This window comes from Apodemus sylvaticus, chromosome 2 (assembly GCF_947179515.1).
Source record: "Apodemus sylvaticus chromosome 2, mApoSyl1.1, whole genome shotgun sequence".
In the NCBI taxonomy this organism is placed as follows: domain Eukaryota; kingdom Metazoa; phylum Chordata; class Mammalia; order Rodentia; family Muridae; genus Apodemus; species Apodemus sylvaticus.
Window position 1 is genome coordinate 102,706,203 of NC_067473.1, and position 16,748 is coordinate 102,722,950.

A 16,748-nucleotide genomic window follows, 5' to 3' on the forward strand; every position below is an offset into this window, starting at 1 on the left:
TCTTCCTGGAAACTCAGCCCTGGAACCCAGCTGGAGGGCTGTCTGTCTGTCTAGTGCTGAGACAGTCCCTCACTCCCGAGGGGCCCATCCTCACCCTTGCATGCATGCAGCGTTTTAGTGCAGAGAGAAGAGTCGGAATTGTTGAATGGCCAAAAGGCCAGGATATGCAAAAAGGAGAATGTCTTGGGAAATCACATCCCTTCCTGCTCTCATTTTAAAGAATCATTACTGTCTTCCGCCTTCCCGCCCGGCCACATAGTTCCCTACAGGGCTCTCTGCAAGGTCTGTGATGCCTGGAGCCCCTGGGTGGATATTCAGAGGTGAACTCTCTCATATTCTAGTTACATTCATATATTACCTTGACAGAATTCTGAAGGACTGTCACAGGAAATGTGGAACAAGGCATGGAGCTTAGAAAAAGCCGGAAAGTGTCCTTGATTGTCTGATCTGTTTAAAACAAAGCATAACAGCGGGAAGGAAAATTATAGCTTGTAGGAGTATTCTGGTTTTCTTTCTTTTTTCTTTTCTTTTTCTTTTTAAACAAGAAGTAGTTATTCTACGGAAGGAAAACAATACTATAACAGCTATTGAAAGACTCAGTTTATAAATTTCAAGTATATCATGAAGTGTTTGAGGATAAAACTGTGAGGAGTCCATCTTGAGACTTCTGTCAGCTGGGCTGGGCAGTCTGGAATCTGGGCACATTTCAATAAAGAAACTAGATATGCCAATCAAAACATTTTCCTTTATTTATTTAATATATACTTTATTGATTCTTTGAGAATTTTATTTTGATCATTTTCAGCCCCTTCCCAAACTCCTCCCAGAACCCCTTGAGTCTTTTTGTTTGTTTGTTTGTTTCTTGAGACAGGGTTTCTCTGTGTAGCCCTGACTGTCCTGGAGCTCATTCTGTAGACCAGGCTGGCCTTGAACTCACAGAGATCCTCCTGCCTCTGCCCCCCTAGTACTGGGATTAGATGTGCACCACCACACCAGGTCATGTAGGCAGGATGTCTTGTAGCCCAGGCTGGCCTTGAGCTGCTTTGGCTACTTTCCACGTAGCCAAGGATGACCTTGCACTCTCTGTCTTGCTGCCTTTCCTTCTCAAGTGCAGGGATTGCAGCAAGGGGACACAACCCTGAGCTCTGCACGTTTATGTTATAGGGTGCGATTTACCTTCTTTTCTTGATGCAAGACTGTTTCTCTATTTCTTTTTATCACAGCCATAGGACGCATTTCAAGTTCAGGTGGCTTCCCACAGGACGCCATATGAAGCAAATGACTGTGGGCCATCCCCTTACTGGGAGTCCAGCGGCCTATTTCTGAATCCTGACTGTGGGTCTTTACTTAACTTCCCTGTTGTTCAAATTTTTCTTTTCAAGAGGAGAAAGCATAAGGTCTGTAATGGAGACTTGCCATGAGACTGGGCAAGAACATCTGTGTGTGGATGGCACCACTCCTTGGAAGCCATGTGCACAACTTACTTGGATCTGTGAAGGTTTTGATTAGCTCTTCCATGGCCAGCATCCAAGAAACGGCAAGATGGCAGTTCTGCAGAAATACCCAGTTTCCTGATTTCATCGCGTCCTTGATCATCTTCTCAGCAATGGGGCCCTGCCCTTGTCCCAGAGAAATTGACTGCACTCTGGATGGAACAACAGTGGAAGACTTCCTTGCAATATAGATAGCTTACTAATTTTAAAATTACGTTTATTTATATTTTCGGTACACATGTGGTATTTGTGTGTGCACGAGTTCCATGGTGTACATGTGGAAGTCAGGGGACAATTACAGGAGCCGATTTTCTCTCTCATGTGGGACTTGGGGACTGAATTTAGGTCGTCAGGCTTGCCTGTAAATGTCTTTGCTCAGTGAGTTTTAGACTCACCGCATAGTTTGGGTTGGCCATGAATTTGAAATTCTCTTCCATCACCTCCTGAATGGTAGGATTACAGAATGAGACCTAACTTGTCAATCTTTTACATGATCTCTCTTGGTTTAATATTTCATTTAAGAAATATTTCCATATCAAATGATGTTGTCTATATTAATACTCTATTTTATCACTTTGCCTACTATGTTTATATCTACCAGCTACCAGGATCAATTCACATGCACAAGATGAGGTATAGGTCAAGGTTCATTTTATGTGTATGACCATCCCACTGTCTAAGGACTACCTAAAAAAATGATTATTTTTCATTGTTCTAAAGCATTACTTTCATCGTAAATGGTGTCCCAAAATAGATTGGTGTATTTCTGAATTTTGTATTCTCTTTTATCCATCTGTTTATCTAGTTTGACAAGGACCATAAAATCTAAATGACTTTAACATGTTATAGCATGTCTTGACATGTGTTAAGACAGATCATCTCACTTGGCTTTGCTTCTGTAATGCTCGTTCCTTTTAACCAGTGTGAAGTGGGCAGTTCAAGGTCTTGAGTCCATCCACCATGCTGGATGCCTAGTGAGTGACTGCTCATTCCAGAAATGTTTTCACACCTCCAGAGAAACCTCACAGCCTTTGTTGAGTTCTTCAGAAAAACAGAACCAATAGGACACATGCATACACACACACACACACACACACACACACACACACACACACACACACACACACACACTGACATGAACACGTGCACATACATAGACACACACACATGCACTCACACATTATTACTTAGAAAATGTGTGCAGATACATTCTCACAATACACACAGATGCATGTATATATTCATATGTAAGATATAATGGGTATTGGCTCACGTGATTATGGAGGCCAGGCCGACCCACAGTCTGCTGTTCATAAGCTGAAAGGACAGGAAGCTGTCACTCACTCCATCGAGTCTGAGTGCGCAGGCGTTATGAACCAGGGGGTCAGTGCCAAAGGAACACGCTGTCAGCCATCTTTTCTGTGCTCTTCTGTCCCCTCCCCTGGCACTTTCACATTTACATCTCCCAGGCCTCCACTAGTTTTTCTTTGTTCTTTTTTTCTGCTCTGGATAATTTCAGTTCACATCTGCTTTTACATCCTCCAGGTTTTCCCCTGTCTCCTCACACGTGTGCTGTGCCCCTTCAGTGAACTCTTTATTTCAATAGTGTGTTTCACTATAATTTCTACCTGGTCCCTGTACGGAAACCCTGTTTGTCAATATCCTTATTTAGGTGAGACCTCTTCTGTGTTTTCCTTCCATTCCTCCTCTCCACTTTCCTTTAGCTGTTATGAAAATCATCCAAGGTTCTGATATTCTAATACTGAACATTCTGACCTATATGTGGGAAATAAAAAGTTGATTTTAAAGATGTGTAGAATAGGATCATGGCTCAAGCTGGCCCTGGGGATAAAGGATAATGGAAGGCCAACAGTGTGGGTGGACAGGAAGAGCATGATATCTGGTTGACAATAGTTAATTGTGTATTTCAAAATTGCTCATGGGAAGGATTTTGATGGAGTTGTTAGTTACACAGATCTGATTATAACACACAGTATAAAGTCTGATGAATATGTATAGTTACTGCGAGTCATTTAAAATATATTTAAAAAGTTTCCCTAAGATAAGTTAAATAGCTTGCATTCTTCAAAGGAAGTTGCTAATTAATTATCTCGCTTGTGAATGAACCATACTCTCCCATCTTTCTTGTTTCTTTGGATGTGCTGTAATTTATTTGAAATGTAGACATGTTGAATATATAATGCGGCAACTATGGAAATCAGGTTGTCCCCTCTCCTTGACGTTTACCACTTGTGTGGTTGCTATTTTTACTTCATGACTTTTATAATGCCCGCATTATTTTTTCCTTTTTTTTTCTGAGACAAGAGTTTCTCTGTGTACACCTGGCTGTCCTGGAACTTGTTCTGTAGACAAGACTGGCCTCAACAGAGATCTCCCTGCTTCTACCTCCTGTGTGCTGGGATTAAAGGCATGCATCACCACTGCTCAGTTAACATCTTTATTCTTTGCAGTGTGTACACACTGAGCTCTCTGCTTGGTTGGCTTAGGGGTCATCTGGTGGTGAAGCAGAGGTTTCACTCAATGTCTGGACTGTCAACAAATTGCTTGATTTGCACGTGGGCTCTGTGTGTCTGCATGTTCATCAGGGAAAGGAAACTCAGCCTGCCTGTCTGTCAAACTGGGGCACAGAGTTTCAGACTGAAGCAATGGCTCTTCATGGGTCTCAAGTCTGTTGACTTGGCTGGAGCTCATACTGTCTATCACCTGCCCTGGATCTCTGCCTCTCAGACTTGGGCTGAAGTTATACATCATCAGGCCTTCAGAGCCTTCAGGGTGCTGACTGCAGAATTTGTGACCTCTCAGACTTTGTGATTCCATGATTCAATTCCTATAAATTCCTATAAATAAATTTCTATACATAAACACATACACACACACACACACACACACACACACACACACTCATGTGTCACCCACATTCGTAGCCTATGATTCTGTTTCTTTGTAGAAGCTCAATGAATTCAAATCATGTAGCCTAAATAAAGGGATGGATCCATCGTCTCTCTCTCTGTAACCCTCAGTCCGGGGACTAGGCCATACCAACAACTTCATTTGGATTCCATTGAGTTGGAAGTCATCTCAAGAAAGATGGAATTATAAGAACGTAAGAATCCTGTTTTTAAACATTTTAAACATAAGGAGCAAGGTTCACTCTTTTTATGATTATGTGATTGTTAATCATGTATTAAGTGCTACACAGGTTCTAATAGATTTCCACTAGATTATATTTTGATTTTAGATGATCTCTCTTTGGCTCAGATAAAACTTACACCTGCCTACAGCTCTTTAACAATATGCACAGCTGAGGACTAACCCAGTTTATTTATTGAGTAAAGGTTACTTGAATGGAAAAGCTCTGTTCCACAGGGGAGGAGCACAGGAGCACTTCAGTACAAGTAGCATTTACTATACTTCAGTGTTTTGTATAAGGACAATGACCACATCATATATACATGAAATATACACATAATATTACATATATGTACACACACGTATATAAAAACATATATAGCTATGCCCTTGTGCTGTGGTCTTACCGTTCTGCATATCCGCTCTCCCTGGCAAACCTTTGAAAGGCGCCCATGGGATCAGAGCCCGTGCTCAAGATAAACACCAGAGGGGTGCTGTTTGACATGTCCTGATACAGAGTGGCCAGGTCCACTGGAGGTGTCTCAATAAACTGCTTGCCGAGATTCTCTATCACAAAGTCTGTCAGAGCAAAAACCACCTGAAAGTTGGAAAGAGGAAGAAAATGTTAAGAGCAGGATAGTCCTAGCTAGCCTGGAACTCACCATGTAGATCAGACTGACCTCATAGAGGTCACAGAGATCCACTTACCTCTACCTCCAAAGTGCTGTGATTACAGACATGTGCTACCATGCTTGCCCCAAATCCCATTTATTTGGCAAGTCATTCTCTGGAGCAAAGGCAGGCACAATGCTCCTGAATGATTTGATGCGGGTACCTAGTCAGCAGGGCAGATGTCTGGCATATTCTCATTGTTGAACCTCCTTTTCAGGGTGATCTTGTCCGTGGTCTTGGCCAATTTGGGGGTGTTTGAATTCTCTGGAGTAATTGCCTTATTCTCATTTTAAAAATACAACCTGATTCTAGATTCTTCACGTTAACTTGGGAAGCAAATTTTATTTGGTAGCATGAGTCTTAGAAGATGCTTAGAGGAATGTGTGGGTAAGAATTTTCAATAAGCCCTCTGTGTATTGGCAGAGATGCCTACCACTTGTACCTTTTATCAAAGTTTTAAAAGGATTTTATTTTTATTTTTAATTATGCGTCTATGTGTCGTTATGTGTTTGTGAGTGCAGTGCCCATAGAGTTCAGAAGAGGGAACCCAAGGCCCTGGATCTGGGATTGCAGGCTGTTGTGAGCTGCTTAATGTGGGTGTTGGGAAGTCATTTCATCTACAAGAGCAATGCGTTCCCTGAACGGCTGAGCCATCTCTCCAGCTCCATTTCATTGTATTTAGAGAACTTGGTTACATGAAAGGGTAAGACTAGGAATCACAGCGATGCCTTTCTATTTAGACACAGAAGAAAAAGATTTATAAGCCTTATTTCCTTCCATTCCTGTGTTAATTAAGACAAGAGCAGATCTTGCTTCGTGAAGCCTCTGCCCACGCCCTCAATTCCTGGGGTTACTTCAAGGACTCATGAACCACATCATTTTAAGTCATTTGTACGTTTCTGTATGACAGTCTTTTAACAATGTAATCACACGGTTCCTAATTATAATTCATTAATTTAAAACATAGCCAGTGTTCACCTTTCTTTGACTTAATTATAAGTGTGTGAATATATATGTTTAAATAGCAACAGGTGTAACTTAAAGTCTAAATGAAATATATACATAAAGATTAGGTGACTTCTTTCATATGTCTGTCCATATTAAAGACTCCTCTTTTTTTTTTTTTTTTTTTGGCTGGGAAGACTTCCAGAAACAACTCAGGGATTAAAAGCACTGCTGCTCTTGCAGATGACCTAGGATCAGTTCTTAGCACCTACAGGGTATTTAGCAATTCTAGTCATAGAGGATCCAGTGACCTGTTCTGACCTTGGCAGGTACCAGGCATGAAAACTCTACACACAGCATGTGCAGGCAAAACACTAATACACATGAAAGAAATCTAATTTTTAACCAAAACCAAACCAAACTAAACCAAACCAAACCAAACCAAACCAAACCAAACCAAACCAAACCAAACCTCTTTTCTCTGGGGAAACCAACATGCAGCTGCATAAAGCAGACTGTATGCAACCTTGCAGCCTTCCTCACAGTCTCGAATGCTCTAGCTGCAGTGGCATGACCACAAAGCTTGTCGCTCTTTGGGACACTTGCTCTCTAGTCACTCTTCACGTAGCCACTGTCCCAGTTCCCTGGAAGACTTGGCGTGTTTCGGAGCCTTCCTTTCCAAAGGGTTAATGATTTATCAGCGGTGCCCCAGCCACTGCCTCCACCCCCACCCCTGTCCAAGCTCAGTGCACGCTCCTTGCTAGAGTTCCTTGTCCTGTAACTGCAGGGCATCTCATGGCCTCTAGGAGAGCTGTGGAGATGGCCGACCTGAGACAATGACCTGCGATAGTCTGTTCACAGTGAAGTCCCCTGTGTGTCTAGTCCCCTTCTCACACTCCATCCTTGTCCTAGGCAGCCCTTAGCCACCCTTTGGATGACACTGACGCTGTGCTGCTTTCACCGCAGCCATCAACCCTGTGCCAACCCCAAACCCATTTCCTAAAGAGACAGGGCAGTACCACATTAGTAGGAGCGCTCTGGCCATTTCTGGCTATTCCAGCTAGTTCGCCTCCGAGTCTTTCTCCCACCTCCATCTCTCCTCCAAAGAACAGCTTCCATTTCTCTTTAGCGCCTCTGAAACTCACTGTGTGGGTTCTTAGCAGGTGATGTTAGTCTTTTATTATCAGTAAAACTGGGATCACATCTGCACCTGTGAAAATGAACCATCCGCATCCATTGTCACCCGGCCATAGCGACCATCTGCATCCACCACTACTCTGTCATACCGAAATTGCCAGCCTTGTTGTTTTCCAGAATGCTTTTCCCAGCATGCTTTGTTCTGTCTGTGTTTTTGTTTTTCTGAGACAGGGATTCTGTGTAGTCCTGTCTGTCCTGAAACTCATGCTGTAGACCAGGATGACCTTGAACCCTGAGATCTACCTGCCTCTACCTCCCAGGGCTGGGATTGAGCTACCACTGCCCAGTTCTCCCAGCTTTCTTCCGGCTTCTGTGACTAAGCGTTTTCCTTTCCCAAAGGTGGGACTCATCAGAGGATCACCATCCTTTGCCTAGTGACCTCTCATGGAACTAAGTATTGTTCTCCCAGAGTCGCAATAACTTCTGTGGCTTTACTTTCCAACGGAACAGTGATAATTCCTTCATCTGTATTCTAACACACACTTCTCTTGGGAGTTTCTAGACTGCCATCCACTCTGACAGCTGGTGGGCGCTGACGGCTCCCAGACATCTTTCTCTCTCTGACACATGCATCCTTTCACGTTGGCTTAGTTTTTGGTACAGCTATCCCCACTGGCACCCAAGCAGAACCTGGGCAGTTCCGTGGTCACATCCCTCCCCTCCTGACAATCTGCTACTGCTGTCCTAAGTCTGGCATCCATGATCCACAGATTACATCAGTAGTTTACAAACAGGTGTGGAGACTCCCCCCCCCCCCCAATTAAATGCCTCCTCTCGGTTTTTTTTTAAGATTAATTCCTTGACAAAACCTCTCAATACACTCCAGGCCCGAGTGAGAAACAGCAACACTTCCCTAATAGTGTGCAGCTGACAGGAGGTGACCAGGTTCCCAGCTGGCTATTTTCTCTTATCCTGGAGGGAAACACATTCTGCTAAAACCACCATCTTTATTTTTAAAGCTGCTTCCTAAACTTGACTGCTGTTAGTCGTAAGTAGACCCCCGACTCACAAGCACCTGAGCATCTCTGGTGGAGATGTCACGACATTGTCCTTTGATTAGAAAGGACTACCCACCTTTTCTTCTTTACAGCATTTAACAAGAATTAGCTTATGGAAGGAGCTGAATTCGGAGCCCCAAACCCGGTCCTTGTCCTCTTCATGTTTCTGTTTGGGGTACCCTTCCCAGCTCTGGGGGTTAATATAGGTCTCGAAAGATCCTGGAGAGACAATTTTAAAAGATGCTTTAATCCAAGTAGCTTTGACTCTGAAATTAAATAGATACACATGGCTAGCTTAAAGAAGACACCCATTTAACTCACCGCTGGGTTTTTAAAGACACAAGTGTGAAAACATTAACCTCTCCCCTACTCAAACTAGTTAGAAAGCAAAGAATTTAAAAGGAGATCACAAAACAAAATACAATAGCAAAGCACTTACAAACAAACAAACAAACAAACTGAGATGCTAAAAATAAAGGAATGTATAGAAATATTATATTAAGCAAAAGGGAAATTGGAAATGATTAGAGTAACCCTGGGTAAAACAAAACTTAAAATAATCATGATTAAATGAGACAAGAGGTCAAGTTCTACTAATTAAAATATAAATTAAATAATAAAAGTACAACAAAATAGACACATATTAGACAATAACATGAAATCTATCAGGCAGCTCCTGTTGGAGGCAGAAGGAAAAGCAGAAAGGAACACAATAATGTTAAGAAATAGCACACAGGGACCTGGAGGAGGGACTCAGAGGTTAAGCGTTCTGACTGATCTTTCACAGGACCCAAGTTCAATTCCCAGCTCCTGCAGGGCAGCTCACGACCATTCATAACTCCAGTTCCAGGGGATCTATCTATTTTATATTTTAATGTAACATTTATTATTTGGTAACTTTGTATATGCTTACAATATATTTTGAACATCTCCGACAACTCCTCACCATAACTCTTCTCAGATCCACCCCCACTCTTCTATCCATTATTTTATTTTTATTTATGTATAGTGTGTGTGTGTGTGTGTGTGCCACATGTGTGTGGGCGTCCAGGGAGGTCAGTAGAGGGCTTCTTCTGGTCTCTGGAGCTGGAGCTATGGGTGACTCTGAGCTGCCTGCTGTGGGTCCTGGGAAATGAACCCCTGGCCCTCTGAAAGACCAGGAAGCACTCAAGCACGGAGCCATCTCTCCAGCCCCTGCATTTTCGGAATAATTACTCTCAACTAATAAAGTCTGTGGTCCTTGAAAACCATGAAAGACTGTATGTTAAGACAATCCAGAGGGTTTTTGAAGGTTAGGAGTGATAGTGTGATTAATACTAATATCCCCAGTGAAGATCTAATCTCACCTTTAGAGCATAAACCTTATGAACAGAAACTTTAACAGTTTTCTAACACTTTAGTTCAGTGGATGGGGTAACACTTTACCATCTTATCATTTTTATCAAGAAGCAATGGCTGCTCTTGATGTTACTGTGTCTGTGAACCCAACCCCTTCCTTCTTTCTCTGCACCTGCTCTCATCCAGGCCTGTGTCCCGCCCATCTCTAACTGACCCTGTGTGGGCTTCTCTGATGAGTAGACTTCATGTGGGGTTCTGCTATGGGCTTGCAATCACATTAACTCACATATTAACTCAAATATAAATGCAATCTTTATTTGATGCTTTTATTGAACAGCATTTATTGTAGTCTTTATTTGGAAGTCAAAGGAGTATATTGGGATCCCAGAAAGTCTGCTCCACATAGACTCCACACTAGCACACTTGCCAGGTGTGCTTAGCTAAATAAATGTTAGAAGTACAAGGGAAAAAGGAAGCCTCCACAAGGTGGGACTTAAGAGCAAACCCTTAACAGTGCCTCACTGATGCTGCCACTCTGGGCCAGGTGGGTCATTTCCATGGAGAGTTCTGAGCATTATGGGGTGCTTAGTGGCAATCTGACACCCCAGCGTGGCAAAGAAATTATCTCCAGACATTACCAAATGTCCTCTAGGGGCTAAAACTTCTCCCAAGTTTGGAAAACAGAAATAGATCAATATTGAAAATAAATACAATAGACCAAAACCTGCCTGTTAATAGACACTTACATGCTTCAGAACAATAATGTTCCACCAAAGATAACCCTAACCTTAGCAATAACACCCAAGAGTTGGAGATGAGAGCATAGAAATACACAGATGGAGGCCACCAAGAGAAACTTACATTGCTAAAGAGACTTGTTTTTAAGCGCTGGAGAGATGGCTCATTAGTTAAGAACACAGAGGAGTCTGTAACCCCAGGACCAAGATATCAGACTCCTTTTTCTGGCCTTCTCAATTACTCCCACAAGTGTGGCATACCCACACATAGACATAGATACAGAAATAAAAATAATTTAAAATAGATTTTAAATTAAAAAGTATTATTCAGAGTGAAGAGAAATGTTACATAGAAATAAAGAATTTACATCGGAGGAAACAATTTATTTGCACATAATAGCATAATTTTACAAGATGTAGTAGAAAAGAAGGAGCACTACAGACATTGCCCGTCGCCTGGTGTACCTCAGGGCACTTCCCTCAGAACCTGACGGAATGGGTGTAAAAGCACCAGTTCGATGCACGGCAGGGTGAGGAAGTTTGAGCTGACCATCACCCACAGAATCTGCCCTCCAGTAAATGAGCTGCATAGAACATTCTCCACAGAATGCTACCACAATGTCTAAGGAGCCACCAAGAGTCAGCCTCATGCAAAGCACAAGGGTGATTTTCATTCTGTTACTGAGTTATGATCCATAAAATAAGGCCCTCAAATATTAAGTGATTTCAAACTACAGAAAGTACATTGAGAATCGAAAGGGCACAAATCAAGTGTAATGTTACAGTTCAGAGCTTTGCTGCCTGCGGCCAAAGGGGAGAGTGTCCTGAGGCGGTGGGAGGGACTCTGAGACGCTGGTACTGCACCTTTTCCCTAGAAGCTGCGGCAGTTTATAAACCATATGAGGTCAGGTTGTACTTCTGGCTTTTTAGTGTATGTTCCATGCCTTAAAAAAGTTTAAAGGCTCAGTTACAGCTGTCTTAAAAATTGATGAAACGGGGGCTAGTGAGGTGGCTCAGTGGTCAGAGTGCCTTCTGTGCAAGCGGGAAGGCCAGCGTTCAGGTGCATAGCACCCGGACAGTATTGCTCTTGCCTGTAACTCCAGGGGTGAACAGTAGAGGCGTGGATCTCAGGGACTCCCCAATCAACCAGTCTAAAGGAAATGGTTGACTTTAGGTTCAGTGAGAGACCCTGTCTCAAAAAGTAAGGCAGAGTAGTGATAGAAGACATCCAATACTAGCTTCTGAATAAGCAAGTATACTTTCTCATATAGTATATATACTATATAGTATATATACTATATACTATATATACTGCACACACACACACACACACACACACACACACACACACGATGTAAAGTAGACATGAAATGATTGAAAATCCATGGGCCAAACATTCAACTCAAGATACTGTAAAAGCAATTCTCCTATGATTTCTTAAAAATAAAGGAATTTTTTTAAAAAAGCAAAAGTATAGACTTTGAAGAAAGGCTGAATTTGTGAATTAAAGTCACAACTCAGGAGCCCATTTACCCCTCCCCCTCATCAGCAGTACTCCTTATCATCTTACCTAAGGTCACAGAAATGGGATGCAACATTAAATTTCTTGTTAGTCCTTCAAAAATTGGAAATGATTCTTCTAGGTCACAGCAGGACAACCACACCTGAATGGGCAGCCAGGAAGCTTCCGGCTTAGGGGGGCGTTCCTGTGGGGGACAGACAGAATGGAACAGCAGGTTACAGAGACAGCCACGGTAGCACGCCTCCCACCTTGTCTGGGGGGAAAAGAAACTGTAATAGCATGTTAGAAACAGCCATTCTCGTACTGGGAGATAGCTTGTGGGTGGGAATGAGGGCTTGAGATCACATCCTCAGCATCAGTGGGACGATTGGGGTGTGGCTGTGCACATCTTCCAGCATCAGGAGGAGGGCTGGAAACTGCTGGCCAGGAGCCTAACTGAAACCAGCGAGCTCTCAGCCAGTGAGAGGGCCAAGCCCAAGGGAAGAAGAGCGATAGAAGAGGGTGCCCAGCATTCTCTGCCGGCCTCCACCCATGTGTTCACGGGAACCCCAAGTGTACACCCCCACCTACAACCATTGTCCTTTTTTGTTTGTTTTTGTTTTTGTTTTTTTTGAGATAGGGTTTCTCTGTGTAGCTCTGGCTGTCCTAGAACTCACTCTGTAGACCAGGCTGGCCTCGAACTCAGAACTCTTCCTGCTTCTGCCTCCCAAGTGCTGGGATTAAAGGCGTGTGCCACCACTGCCCGGCTGTAACTATTGTCTTAACACAAATAGTCATATATGGTGAAGGAGACATGAGCGGGTAAGAGGAGTGTGGTACTATGGTAGTGCACACCCATAATACCACTGGAGGTTGAGACAGGAGTGTCATGAGTTCAAAGCCAGCCTAGGCTACCTCGTCTTAAAAGCAAGGAGGGAAGCAAGCTAGCAAAAGTCAGAGTGCCATACCAACCCCAGTTCCTCTGGGGGGGGGGCGGGGGATGGGGACAGCTCTGAACACAAGGACAGGCTGAGACTTTCCGGCTGACACTGCAGAGAGCAGAGTTGACTTGGTGAAGGAGTAAAGTCAAGTCAGTATGCTTACATTGAGGTTCGCCCGAAGCACACGCACCCACCGCCTCAATTTCAAAGTACTTTCATCGTCAATAGCATTTATTCTCATGCACAGCTATAGTCCAAAGAGTCCAGGATGGTGTCAGCATAGAAGGGTGAGGAAAGCTGAACAGAGGAGTAATACCAGCACCATGACAAGTAATGATTTAATTTTACAGGGGTGGAGAGATGGCTCAGAGGTTAAGAACACTTGCTTATCTTGCGGAGAACCTGAGTTCAGATCCCAGCAGCCATGTTAGATGGCTGGCAACCACCTGTGACTTCAGTTCCAGGGGATCTAACACTCTCTTCTGGATTTGGCAAGCACTCACATGCACTCCCCCAACACACAAATAATTTAAAAGAAAAACCCGTTAAGAACACATACACATGCACCCGAGCGCACACACATGCACACACACACACACACACACACACACACACACACACACACACTCACACACACACAAGCACACCACAATTTAGCTGTGATAAATACATATGGAATTATTTCACATAGTCCTAGACATCTCCATTGTAATATCTGGCAGCATTCCTTGAAGCACTTACATAGGCTGAGGAGTATTTTTTTTAAAAAGAGAGATCTATGACTATAGCCTAAAACTAGTTCTCTGACATTCCCCTAAATAGATGCCTGGGATTTCAGACTATGTTTTCAAACACTTCGTTGCATACAAATCATATATCATATACCATCTAATTCAAGCATCTAAAGCAAACAACCCAATGTTTTTTGAATGTTAACAGATAACTGCTGTGTGGCCATTCCACAGAAGTTTTAAAAGAATTAATCCTCTCACTAACAGACTGCATATAAACACACCAGGAGACATCTCAGGTCCAATTCCAGGTCGCTGCAACAAAGTAGCATATGCAAAGAAATGTCACATCAAGCTTCTGGTTTAGTAGGGCATATGGGAGTATTTTATATTATATGTGGTCTGTTACATAAGCAACAGGTAGCATTATGTCTAAAAACGCATATCCCTTGATTCAAAACATCATTGCCAAAAACTGCTAACGATCATCTGAGTCTGTTGAGCGGTGCCGTCTTCGCCAGCACAGGGTCCCCGGTGTTGGTGGCTGCTGACTGCTGAGGGTGGGGGCTGTAGAAGCGACAGTTCAGTGCAAATCTTGGCTCTTTCTTTCACAGCAGATTTCTCTGCAGTTTGAGGTGCTGCTCACAGCATCTCACCCGCAGCAGAATATCCTTTAAAACTGGAGTCTGTTCTCTCAACTCTTTCTCATTCAAGTAAGTTTACGTGATAGTTTATTTTATTTAAAAAGATACATTTTATTATTAGAGCCCCCCTCTCTCTCTCCCTCCCTCTCTCTCTCTCTCTCTCTCTGTGTGTGTGTGTGTGTGTGTGTATGTGTGATGTGTACAGGGCCTTCAGAGGTTTTGTAAGAGCAGCAAATGCTCTTATCCATTGAGACCACTCTCCAGTTAACATTTTAATTCCCTTTCACAGTCTTCAAAGTATCTTCGCTAGAAGTAGTTTCCATCTCAAAAGCTCACAGAATTTGGGCTATAAGAAGCAATTTGGGTTTCATCACAAGACAGTAGCAAGTCAGTCTCTCTCTCCACTCCCCAGGAAGCTGTAACTCTGGTTCTCTGGGTTTTTAAAAACGACATCTATATTTCTTTCCTGTACAGAAGTCTGGATCTTCTCAGAGTCATCTATGAGGGTGGAAACCAACATATTCTACCTTCCCATTAACCCTCTCTTTTAAATCACGGATACTCATAATGGTGTCTAGATGTTGAGCCCTTTACAGAGCTTTTTGCCCAGATGTCTAGAAGAATCACTTCCTATGGCAGCTGTATATACTCCCTAAGTGGTGAGACTAAAAAAAAAATAAAAAAAATCAATTGCCCTCTGCTCCACGGGGCTATCGAGAAGATATTGTTTCAGAAAGCAGGGAGACAACATGGAGACATGTACATTTGGTGAGAGCTCTTGCACGTTCTTGGACATTGCCCACCACAGTGAAATCTTTTTTCTCTCCTGAGCTGTAGATCTTTAGAGTGGACTTGAGATGTTTAGTGACTGTGTCGTATACAGATATGTTCTCTAAAGAGATTTGTTTTTATTTTTATTTACATGTATATTTGTGCATTTGTATGTAGTCATGCAGGTGTGTTTGTGCAGAAGCCATTAGAGGGTGTTGGATCCTCTGGAGTCAGAGTTATAGGCAGTTGTGGGCCACTAATAGAACAAAACTCAGGTCCTCTGTAAGTCCCCATTCTTTTTTTTTTATTTTTTATTCGATATATTTTTTATTTACATTTCAAATGATTTCCCCTTTTCTAGCCCCCACTCCCCGAAAGTCCTATAAGCCCCCTTCTCTCCCCCTGTCTTCTCACCCACCCCTTCCCACTTCCCCGTTCTGGTTTTGCCCTATACTTCTTCACTGAGTCTTTCCAGAACAAGGGGCCACTCCTCCTTTTTTCTTGTACCTCATTTGATGTATGGATTATGTTTGGGGTATTCCAGTTTTCTAGGTTAATATCCACTTATTAGTGAGTGCATACCATGAGTCACCTTTTGAGTCTGGGTTACCTCACTTAGTATGATGTTCTCTAGGTCCATCCATTTGCCTAAGAATTTCATGAATTCATTGTTTCTAATGGCTGAATAGTACTCTATTGTGTAGATATACCACATTTTTTGCATCCACTCTTCTGTTGAGGGATACCTGGGTTCTTTCCAGCATCTGGCAATTATAAATAGGGCTGCTATGAACATAGTAGAACATGTATCCTTATTACATGGTGGGGAATCCTCTGGGTATTTGCCCAGGAGTGGTATAGCAGGATCTTCTGGAAGTGAGGTGCCCAGTTTTCGGAGGAACCGACGGAAATGCAAATCAAAACAACCCTGAGATTTCACCTTACACCAGTCAGAATGGCTAAGATTAAAAATTCAGGAGACAGCAGGTGTTGGAGAGGGTGTGGAGAAAAAGGAACACTCCTTCACTGCTGGTGGGGTTGCAAATTGGTACAACCACTCTGGAAATCAGTCTGGCGGTTCCTCCGAAAACTGGGTAAGTCCCCATTCTTAACTGGCCAGCCTTTTCCCTAGATATGCTTCTTGGCAGGCTCTACTGCTACTCTTAGCACAGTGGAAGAGTTTTACTGCCATTCACATTTATCAATTTTTAAAAATAATTTTTTGAAAAATCTATTTATTTTGTATCATGTGCATGAATGCTTTGACTGCATATATGTATGTGTACCACATGCATGCAGTGCCCAGAGAGGCCAGAAGAGGGCATTATCTTCCCTGGAACTGGAGTTAAGACAGTTGTGAGCAGCTATGTGGATACTGGGAACTGAACCTAGGTGCTTTGCAAGAGCAGTCAGTGCTCTTAACCTTTGCTCTTAACATCTTTCTAGCCCTTGGGACCATTCTTAATGCTCTAGGATTCAGGAACCAGCCTGTTGTCCGAAGCTTGGAAGCTTCCATTGGCTGCCCCTTTCTAGAGGGCGTCTTTTTCTGAATAGAGTCTGTTTCATCTGGGTTGGGAGTCTTGCCCAGCTAGGCTACCTTCCCCAGTGTCCTCAGCTCGCGAGTCTATAG

At 43.0% G+C, this 16,748-nt stretch overlaps 1 protein-coding gene across 1 annotated transcript in view; it reads right to left on the minus strand.

Moving 5' to 3' along the window:
- The window catches only part of Dnah6 (dynein axonemal heavy chain 6), a 196,296-nt gene that overhangs the window by 20,831 nt on the left and 158,717 nt on the right, over positions 1-16,748 (minus strand). Inside the window, 5 exon segments of the mRNA XM_052172578.1 lie at positions 359-447; positions 1,485-1,645; positions 5,051-5,241; positions 8,532-8,674; positions 12,101-12,236. Of these exon segments, the coding sequence (XP_052028538.1) occupies positions 359-447; positions 1,485-1,645; positions 5,051-5,241; positions 8,532-8,674; positions 12,101-12,236 (720 nt within the window).